A 10,999-nucleotide genomic window follows, 5' to 3' on the forward strand; every position below is an offset into this window, starting at 1 on the left:
GCGCTTCTTGGAGGCGAACGTTTTGTTGGACGACGTCTGCCAAATGTGTGGAAACACACACAGACAAGAAGGGAGTTCTTTTATAGACTGACTTCATGGTAGCAATTTTACTCCTTTTGTTATTTAACCATATTAATCCGTGCTAATGAATGAAAATTATTATAATTTTGGCGCCGGTTGTCTTTTGGCTTTGTCATGTCAGCAAACCCGGGCGGAACTGTAGACAGCTCAACACGGAAGGTCGTAGTTTGTAAATCGAACGAACCCCGGCAGCCTCTGTCAGTCGTGATACAGCGTGTGGAATTGAACTCTCATAACATCGACTCTCTTCACAGGTGGAGCCGGGATAGGGTCTTTTATTTCAGTATTTCAGTTGTTACGAAGGAGAGTGCGGTGCGGTAGTTTTCTAAAAGAACAGCCATGGTATTCCTCTCACTGTCTTGTTGGATCAGAAGCCGTGGACCCGACAGATACTGGAAAGTCCAAGAAGTTCTCAAACATGCACGGGTAACTGGCCACGACTATTTCCTGGAGGAGAAAGGGCTAAATGTTGTGATGTTTTATTTTGTAGGACATGTGGTAATTTCCTCCTCAATGTTTGAATTAGAAATTCATTGCATCATTTGCTAATGTCCTCCTGCTGCTCAGGGATGATACTTACTCTTGATTCGTTAAGGAAGATGGCCCATGATCCTTATCTAATATTGATAGCAGTACTGATGGTCATTCTGTTGAAGTCATCCTTCCTGTCGGTTCCTCCTGCAGCACTTCAGAGGCAGAAAGAACCGGTGCTACAGTCTGGCTGTGCGGGCGGTCAGAAGAGCTTTCGTGTACGCAACTAAATCTAGGAAGCTCAAGAAAAGGAACATGAGAACGGTAAGACACATATGTAATAGTTTATGATAATATAAATAATGTGAATTAAATATTGTGGGACACATGTCCTCCACAAACACAAACACATGGCTGGTAAATAGGCTTGTTCTACATATTACATATGAAACGTGAGTGTGAATTATGGGGGCTTTGTCTTTTATCAAAGGATCAATTGCCCCTCGTGGGATTAATAAAGTTTTTTGATTGATGGAGGAGTACTTTTGTACTGCTAAAAGTACCCACATAATCAACAGACAAAAAAAGAATTTATACAAAAAAAAACCCCAAATAATATTAAGAGCATTATTTGAAGCAGTGAATGCTGAAGACAAGCCATTGTGTGAATTTTCATCTTAGTCCTGCTCTCCTCTAATCAAACCCATTTATTTCTTAATGTTTATGTTGTGTAAGAATTGCTTTACATGGAGTCCTGGGTTTAGAAATATCTATTTTTAGAGTATTACAGGATTGTTAAAGTGACGCTGAAGAATACAATGTCATTGTAGCATTATAGTTTTATTTTTTTATTTTTTTTTAATGTTTTATTGTGACATACTGAACATTTACATCGCTTCTGTATCCCAAAATACTTCAAAGTAGATAATTCAAGAATGATAAATTCACTCAGCTTGAACTGCTCCTTCATCATGTCTCATCATGTCTCAACAGAGGTCCTGTGATTACTGATCAGATGTAGACAATGGTTCATTAAGGGTGTGACACTTTGAATACATTGGGAACCACTGCTCCAGTCTGTGTTGCCACTAATATGTAGCTGTCCTAGGGTGTGGTTTGCAATGGAAATGTTGACTTCTTGCAAAAATGTGAGTCATTAACAATAATTTATATTTATTGTGTGCTCTTCTTGTTTCAGCTCTGGATCTCACGCATTGCAGCAGCATCACGAGAGCATGGCATGAAGTATCCCGCTCTAATGCACAACCTCACCAAGGTTAGTTGTGTTGTACCAGCATCTACGTTTTTTATGCTGTCTATTCACTCTATCTGTATAAAATACATAATCTCTCTTCCTCCATACAGACCAGTGTTCAGCTCAACCGACGTGTTATCTGCGATCTCGCCATCACAGAGCCCCGGTCGTTCCTCTCACTCGCAACGCTGGCAAAGGCTCGGCAACAGGAGGGCTTCCGGGCAGCGTTGGGGGATGGCAAAGAGCCTCCTGGTGTTTTATCCCGTGTTGTTCTGCTACAGTAAAGGACTTGTTACAGTTAAGAATTTCTCAGTTGTTATTTGGTTGAGAGAGCCGTGATCTTGGATTGTGACAATGTTCATGAAACAGACAAAAAGGTACTCACTCAATTTCTTGCCTTGCAGTTTATCTAAGTATAGAGTCCTAAATAGGTTAGCCTCACACTGGTCCATGTCGTAAAGGAGACATTCTCTCATGTTAGAGAGATGAGATACCAACAGAGCACCGTCCCTGAAGTAGAAAGAGTTTACTGAAGGACACTCCAACAGGCCTCCACGCCTTGACCTCGACCTTGAAGGACAGTTTTTATGTTCACTATTCACAAGGACATAATCCAAGATGGCAGCTGACATTAACCAACATAGCAATTTGTTTGTCCTAAAGAACTCAAGCTTAATTCACTGATTTCAATCCGACATCTCTATCATGTGTGCCAGAGAGGTTTCCACCTGCACTGTTCCCTACAAAATACATCAGCCCTCCAGATTCCCCTGGTATCATGTGAATATCAATTACCTCCCTGTGTATTTCACATCCTGCATTTGTTAAGTGTCCGCTGTTGGATTTTGACTTTGTTTTTTTTGGGAAGGTCGAGAATAAGAGAAACCTCAAGCTTTATCAGTACATGACTTTTGACTCTGTGTAAATATATATATGTGACCATTTGTTGTGATGAGGTTGTCCTTTGAATGTTTATTTCATTAAACATTTTGATATAAGTTTTTTCATGCTGTCTTTTTGTCTTCATAGCAATTATTAAAACATGGATATTTTAAGGATGTGATTTTTTGGAGGTATTTTCATATACTAGTAATTTTAGCTTTTACACTGGCTGCCTTGTCCATACAGATTGTAGCAAAAAAAAAAGTACAAACTAGGCAGTGGATTGCAATACTTTAAAACGCAAGGGCATAAATATCTCAATCTAATTAACCAGCAATACTGGAGAGACATAAAAAAGTCTCAACATTATTCCAGTCATAGTTTATTCCCGATGAATGCTTCTAATTAGGAATTAAGAAAAGGACACAGCAATGTCAATAACCTATGACTTGCAAAACCAGAAACAGCCTGATGCAACCAAAAGATCATTTCCTTGTGAATTGCAAGTAGTAAATGACCCTCTGCGGCCACCGTTTACATTTTGGGTGGGACAACATGAATGACCTCTATTGAAGGCAACTTTTGACACAGCGAATGGGACGAATGAGTACTTGTAACCAGCCAATCGTCGTTGTTGTTATTCAGACTATCTGTTGCGCATGCGCAGAAGATTGCGGCGTGACACGCGTGTGAGGAAGTGAAGTGACAGTTCAGTACCAGCTGCCGCCTCTCGCTCCACACAGAACCGGCAAAACTGTACTTAATTTATCCTTTTTAAAATGTCGTGGCTGTTCGGCCTGAACAAGGGGCAGCCTGAAGGGCCTCCCGGGCTCCCGGTTCAGCCTCCTCCACCACCACCACCCGCCGGAGGCTCCAGCGGCGGCGGAGATAAACCCAAGGACAAATGGAGCAACTTCGATCCCACCGGGCTGGAGCGGGCTGCTCAGGCGGCCAAGGAGCTCGACAAGTCCCGTAAGTGTCCGGGAGTGCGGGTCAGCACACATATTAGAGGAGCATTCCCTGGATTTACGTTGTAACAATATGAATGGACACGGAGAATCATGATGAACCAGCATCCAGCTTCACTCTGGTTCATGGTGGTGGTCCCCTCAGTGATGCAGAAGCTTAATTAATGAGGCCTAAACTCACAGCCAGAATCTGCATGTGTAGATTTAATTTAGCCTCTGCGGATTTAAAATGTGCTAAAGTTAACAATGCTGTCCTCATCTCACCTTCATTCAAACTTGCTGACAGGGTTCAAAGGTCAATCTAGGTTACAACATCCAAATTCAACTTATTAAACATACCTGCATTAGTTCACTTCTCCATTCAATCTTCTTCTCTTTTCATGAGTTAATTTGAGAAATAGTTAACGGATGTGCAATGGTAAAGTGAGACATCTGTGGTGTGTCAGAGGCATCTTGTTATACTGATCACTGGAAACCTCCATGTTTGAAGCTACCACACCTTTCACTTCTGTGTTTCCTTTCTCCTCTCACCTTTATCCAGGACATGCCAAAGAGGCTCTGGATTTGGCGCGGATGCAGGAGCAGTCCACTCAGATGGAGCATCAGAGCAAAATGAAGGTAACACCAGACTGCTTCTCTCATGATGAGCTGCAAGACATAATTTCGCAAGTTATGTCGATGATCATGTGGTGAATGGAGCTGAGTAATGTTACATTAATGTGGATACTTGTACAGTTTATCCAGAAACACAGTCAGTCAAATATAAGATAAGAATCATTGTCTAGTTTTTAAACAGGGTTCTTTTTATTGCTTCAGTTTCAATGTGAGAGAAAATTTGTTCAGTAAGGATCAAACTATATCGTTGTTCTATTCTTTGTACATCCTATTTGATTATGTTGTGGTGAAGTTAAATGTATCCCAGTGGTTTGAGTAATTTTAAGTAACATTTTCTCTTCTTTTATTTTTACAACAGGAGTACGAAGCAGCACTCGAGCAGCTCAAAGGCGACCAGCTACGAATCCAGGGGGAAGAGAGGAGGAAAACTCTGAATGAGGAGACCAAGCAGCATCAAGCGGTAACAAAATAACAGCTTTTCTTTTAAAAAAGAAAAGTTAGACTATTGCAGAAGTGAACTAGATCGATTTGAGCTGTATGGTCACAATTTACTGTCCCATTACAGAGAGCTCAGTATCAAGACAAGCTGGCCAGACAGCGATATGAGGACCAACTACGGCAACAGGTGAAGTTAAATTCTGCATACTTAGTATGAATGCTTTAAAATGAGACTTTGTACCAAATTTATGACTCATGTTATTTTTTTCAACAGCAAGCACTGAATGAAGACAACATCCGCAAACAGGAGGAGTCTGTACAGAAACAGGAGGCCATGAGGAAAGGTAAGACCCCACCACTGTAACACTGATGACAGCATCTTTCATGGAAGATGTTCCTTCATGTTCCAGCCGTGTTATTGTTTTTTACAGCAACGATAGAGCACGAGATGGATCTGAGGCACAAGAACGAGCTCCTGCGGATAGAGGCCGAGTCTAAAGCACGAGCCCGCGTGGAGAGAGAGAACGCCGATATCATCCGCGAGCAGATCCGTCTGAAGGCTGCAGAACACAGGCAGACTGTCCTGGAGTCCATAAAGTACGGCACACTGACTCATTTAAGATGTCACACTACACTAGCTTGAAACTGAAGATTTTAAATAAGTTATTACAACATAACATCCCAGTAATCACCACATTCCTGTCCTGTTTTGTTTATTTAGTAACTGGTTGCATTTGGTAAACTGCTAAAGGCCTGTTGGCAGTTAACTGGTATTTGCTTTCAGGACTGCAGGTGCTGTGTTTGGAGAAGGATTCAGAGCCTTTGTGTCAGACTGGGACAAAGTGACAGCTACGGTAAGACATCTGTTTCCATCCACTGTCAGAATGGTTTCACTCAAAGTAATAATCTCGAAGATTTTCATTTAGATAAATGTCTTAAGTCACTATCGCCGAATGAGGTAACACAATGGTGATTGAGCCTATGGCCTACTGATGAAAGCCTTTGTATTTGCAGTATATAGCATTGTTATGGACTGGCTGTCTGTTGCGACATTTGCGGAAAAAATCACAAGCGGCGCCCAGTTAGTGACGTGTTTTCCGTCAGCCAGCAGTGGTTGGTCTGCCAGAGAGAGTAGGCGGAGCTAAGCGGCTGCTTTCTTGTCTCTGTAAGTGAAGAAAAGATAAAATAAGTGAAAATCCCCCCAAAAAAGAAACAAATTTGATGCTCAGATGAAGGCAAAAAAGGAAAGAGACCATCAGCGAGGAAAATCAAGAGTTACAACCGGAGCCAACTGTGGATGTCTGGTTATCTGGGATGTTTGCTCAAGTAGTTGCCTGTTATCGCCATAAGATGTCGCCAAATAGAACGTAAACTTAGCACTTTGAGATTATTAGTTTAAAAGGAAACACAATAAGAGGCGAGTTTGACGCTGAACTTCACTTATGGAGAGAGAGACTGTTCAACCAAATACAACATCAGAAACACCATCTGTTCTACTCAATAAAGGTTATTAAGATGTAAAACACCAACATAATAATCCGTCTATGACACCTTTTTACTGTAGTTAGTATTTTGCCAACTTAAAGACAGCAGTAACCATGAATCTACATTTGAACTGTTTGCTCTGCTGTTTGCAAATGTGAGGTTGGTTTGAATTTAGTGTTTTCTCCTGAACTTTGTCGTTAACAGTATTTAAATGTTGTGTTTCATATTACATCGCCAGGTGGCAGGACTAACCCTTTTAGCTGTGGGAGTGTACACTGCCCGAAACGCGACAGGGGTGGCAGGACGTTACATCGAGGCCAGGCTCGGGAAGCCGTCACTGGTGCGGGAAACGTCTCGATTCACTGTGGGAGAGGCAATCAAGCATCCAGTCAAGGTAGCTAAGTAACAATTGGTCCTTTCTTTTTCCGTTTTGACAGAAGTAGATTTTAACATGCTAATTTAGCTTTTTTTTGTCCCTCCTTCTTAATTTTGCAGACAGTTAAACGGCTGAAGAGCAAACCTCAGGATGCCCTGGAGGGAGTTGTGCTCAGTGTAAGTGGAGATCTTTAAAAATGCTTATAATCTATGTAAAGTTTTCTCTTCCACTTGATGTAAATGCATTTTCTTTTTTTTTGCATCTCTTAGCCTACCCTGGAAGAGCGTGTGCGTGACGTCGCCATAGCAACAAGAAACACGCGGCAGAACAACGGCCTGTACAGGAATATCCTCATGTACGGCCCCCCAGGAACAGGCAAAACTCTATTTGCTAAGGTAAACATGAACACTGAATGGAGCACACGTTCACACACATGGAAAGCCATGCTTTGTCTTAACTGTGAGGCGTTTCTTTTCGTATCGAGTAGAAGCTGGCGATGCATTCTGGGATGGACTACGCAATCATGACCGGCGGTGATGTGGCACCCATGGGCCGGGATGGTGTGACAGCCATGCACAAAGTGTTTGACTGGGCTAACACGAGTCGGCGCGGGTAGGCTACTGATGTTTTATTGAATGAGGATCATTTGTGGACGGACACTGAAACAGCTTAAAGTCCACTTCACATTTAATATCAACACATGAAGGTCATTGTGTTTGTATCCTGTTACAGACTGCTGCTGTTTGTTGATGAAGCTGATGCATTCCTTCGCAAGAGATCCACTGTAAGTCTGTTAAGTCTGTTTTTGTTTGCAAATATTTTCTTCCTCCTTCATTTACTTTTGTAAACATCATTTTACTCTGTCTTGTAGGAGAAGATCAGTGAAGACCTCAGAGCCACTTTGAATGCATTCTTGTACCGCACTGGAGAACAGAGCAACAAGTAAGACATTTAGACTCTAACATAAATCTTACATGTATTGCACATTTCACTTCATTTCATTTTGCCTCTACAAACTTGGCTGCTCCCCAGCACATCTCAGAACTCAGTGATTTGTATGTTTTCCCTGCAGGTTCATGATGGTGTTGGCCAGTAACCAACCAGAGCAGTTCGACTGGGCCATAAACGACCGTATAGACGAAATAGTGAATTTTGCTCTGCCTGGTCCTGAGGAGAGGGAGAGGCTGGTGCGCCTGTACTTTGACAAATACGTGCTGGAGCCGGCCACTGGAGGGAGGCAGTGAGTACCATCCACACAGCTGTTAAACAGGGCAGGAATCCAAGCCACTGCACACTAGGGATGCATTTTGAAACAAGTAATTGAGTTCAGTCCACTTTGTCTGCTCACATGTAGATGTGTGCGTTTTGTGTAGTTTACAGACCAGGAGGATCTGATCTAAACACATGAGAGTCGGAGAGAAACTGCATCCAGCCTAGCTGTTCCCCTCTCATGTATGTTGTGTGTGTGTGTGTGTGTGACTTTGTGCAGGAGGATGAAGCTGGCGCAGTTTGACTATGGTGAAAAGTGCTCGGAGATAGCGAAGCGAGCAGTCGGCATGTCAGGACGAGAGATCTCTAAGCTTGGTGTGGCCTGGCAGGTACGTCCCCTGTAGTCATTGAGTGTGTTCATCTTAATTTTACAGCTCTTACTGCAAATGTCTAAAATATTTTCTTTCACACACGTGCTCGCTTATGTTTCCTCTGTAGGCGGCAGCATATTCCTCTGAAGATGGCGTCCTGACGGAGGCCATGATTGATGCTCGAGTTGATGACGCTGTCAAGCAGCACATGCAGAAGATGGACTGGCTGCATGGGGAGGAGGAGGCTCAGGGTAAGACCCTTACACCTCCCCCAGCCGGGGGGGCAGCCAGTGGAGGTAAAATGGGCTTTACTCTGCCCCTCAGTGAGGCTCCTCAGGCTGAGGAAATCATCGATCCGGCCCTTGAGATTACTACAAAGGAAGAAGGTGAAAGTATAGCACCACCAACTTCAGACGTCGACCAATCGGCAGAAAGCAAGAGTGGACAGGACTGTGAAGATGCTGTCAAAGCAGAAGCCGCAGCAGCAGAGGAGAGTTCAGCCCAGCCTGCTGCTTCCACTGACAGTGAGAGCAAGAAGGAAAAGGAAGACAAGACTGGATCTTCTCCTCCAAAGGACGGAACTCCAGTTTGAGTTGTAGAAATCAACTACTCTGTCAGGTTATGTCTTAAAGACTGTCTTTGACAGAAGATGGAGGTCAGCAGGTCGGAATAGATAATCCACTAACATTTCAGAAAAGAAAACTGACGCCTGAGACTCTTTAATTCTAATATATAATGTATGGATCATAAAAGTAAACATGAAAACCAGACAGTCTGTAAACACAGTGTATAAGTGTCGTGCTCAGTGGAGTGTCCACTGAAATGATTAAATTGATGTTTTTTTATAAACCACAGTCCTGATGGGTTTTTTTTACAGAGTTTTGGGGTTACAGTTGACAAGCAAAAGCCTATATTAGAGTTTACTCTTACACTTAAATAAACAAGAGTCAAGTTAAAATCTGTCATAGAGTTAGATTTTGATCAATCGGTGGTTTGACATGTATTAGTATAAGCTGAAAAACCCTTAATAACATGCTAATGTACTTGGAGACATCAGACCTTTCAATGACATTGTAGAGCATGATAAATATGTATATATGGCTCTGAAAGATAGAAGAGGTATATAATGCCATACATAAGGGCAGAGAGAAGGGGTTTAGATTGGTTGAGGCAGCACAGGATCTCAATATTTCACAGTAATGGCTGTGGGCCTATGGACGCGTCTTCTACAGAGCAAAGCCAAGGGCATGAAGCTGTCCTTGGTTTGAAATGGGCCACATGATAAAACACCACATCAGATAATATAGGAAGCAGACATGAACTATGACGTACAGGGTCACATAAATCACCTGACGATCTGATCATTCTTATTTGGGAAGAAATATATTTTTCCTTATGATGGTATGTGCTGAACATGATGTTTACTGGAGGTTCTAAGCTTAATCCAAAAGGCAGCTGGACTTGGTTGAAGATGATTCACCTCTCATCTGAAAGGCATCTCCAGTTCTAAACTGACTGGTGGATGTAGGCCTTTTGACCGATTTGACCACAAGTCCCTAGGTGAACCTGTCAAGTGATATTTGTTACATGAGTGCCTGCAACATGTTACAAGGTCAACTATCCTGAGTTATCCTAAGATTTCTGCTTAAAGAGAAAGTCAGATTTAATAACACAATCTTATTTAGAGTTGTGGAAAGTACTACAGCATGTTATACAGTTGTATAAAGGCTTTTGAGGCTTCTGTCTCAAATCTAAAAAAATTGTCAGTGATGACACAGATGTTACTCACAGATATGCAGTTAAAAACTCCCTTGTGTATGTGTTCTTGGCCAATTCAATGTCAAATGACTGCCATGTATTTGTTTTGTTTATTATTTTTATTGTAACTTATTAAAAAAAGACAATTACAAAAAATGCTCAAGTTAAAAGAACAGTTTATTCCTGGCAAGCTTCACTTTTTTTTTTTAACCACATTTGTAGTAAAAACATGTAAAATGTTTATTTTTTCATTACAGGCTCTTTCATAAAAGGACACAATGGCAATTTTATTTTTACTTTAATTATCTGCAATCACTACATAGAGTTGTTTGATGCTGCTGCAACAGACCTGAATAAACTCTATGACAATGTCATCAATTTTGTCAGGACTTTTGTATCGACTTAAACCTACATACAACAAGAATACACTCTGGTTTAAAGGAGATTCAAGCAGCTTTGTCAGTCCAATGAGGGGGCCTACAGAAGGGGGGGGCAGAATACTGCACAACCAGACCAGAAACACATGCTGAGGGATCATAACTTATTTAACAGAACAAAAAACACAAAAAGGATTTAATTTATCCCACGTTTTTCTTCATGTGTCAAATGTGTTAGTTCCGTTAACATAAGGGTTGATGTGCACATTGGTCCCTCTGGAGTCCTGTGTGTGATTTGGATGTAACCGCCTGAGAAAGTCTCTTGTGTTGCTGAATTTGGGCATCCATGACCAGAAACCCACATCTGGAAAGAAAGACAGGGAGACTGCGCTGATATATCGCACGTACATACATATTCTGTCTGTTAGTGTAAGTGTTGCTGCGTGTGTAGGAGGGGAGATAAATGACATGATTGTAAGACATGAGTGAGATAGGAGGTATAGTTGGGGAAGGGTATTGGATGGCATGGGAAGTAACTAAATGATGTACAAATACACACATGATGCCTGGTCTATGCTGAGGTTTGAGTGTATTTATGGCCATGTTTCCTAATGGATGTAGTGTAACAGAAGTGGCCCAGCTGTCTTCTTACTCACCATTTATTCGATTACATATCCAGTACTTGAGCCCTGAGTGCCAAACTCGTTCAAGCC

The 10,999-nt window shown here is 41.9% G+C and overlaps 2 protein-coding genes across 2 annotated transcripts; both read left to right on the forward strand.

The window, feature by feature from the left end:
• Positions 1–297: 297 nt before the first annotated feature.
• mrpl20 (mitochondrial ribosomal protein L20) lies at positions 298–2,806 on the forward strand. The gene is made up of 4 exons (XM_069678627.1): positions 298–507; positions 766–876; positions 1,751–1,828; positions 1,918–2,806. Exons 1-4 carry the CDS (start codon positions 421–423, stop codon positions 2,089–2,091), a joined length of 450 nt encoding a protein of 149 aa, XP_069534728.1. The 5' UTR covers positions 298–420; the 3' UTR covers positions 2,092–2,806.
• A 580-nt stretch (positions 2,807–3,386) lies between these two features.
• On the forward strand, positions 3,387–10,186 carry atad3 (ATPase family AAA domain containing 3). Its single transcript, XM_069678134.1, has 16 exons — positions 3,387–3,661; positions 4,199–4,275; positions 4,631–4,732; positions 4,838–4,897; positions 4,985–5,054; positions 5,142–5,307; positions 5,495–5,564; positions 6,434–6,589; positions 6,691–6,747; positions 6,841–6,966; positions 7,059–7,183; positions 7,304–7,355; positions 7,443–7,513; positions 7,644–7,811; positions 8,061–8,169; positions 8,279–10,186. Exons 1-16 carry the CDS (start codon positions 3,469–3,471, stop codon positions 8,741–8,743), a joined length of 2,067 nt encoding a protein of 688 aa, XP_069534235.1. The 5' UTR covers positions 3,387–3,468; the 3' UTR covers positions 8,744–10,186.
• The last annotated feature ends 813 nt before the right edge of the window (positions 10,187–10,999 follow it).

This window comes from Semicossyphus pulcher, unplaced genomic scaffold, assembly GCF_022749685.1.
Source record: "Semicossyphus pulcher isolate SPU_LCO1_2020_fin unplaced genomic scaffold, fSemPul1.0.p SCAF_3, whole genome shotgun sequence".
In the NCBI taxonomy this organism is placed as follows: Eukaryota; Metazoa; Chordata; class Actinopteri; order Labriformes; family Labridae; genus Semicossyphus; species Semicossyphus pulcher.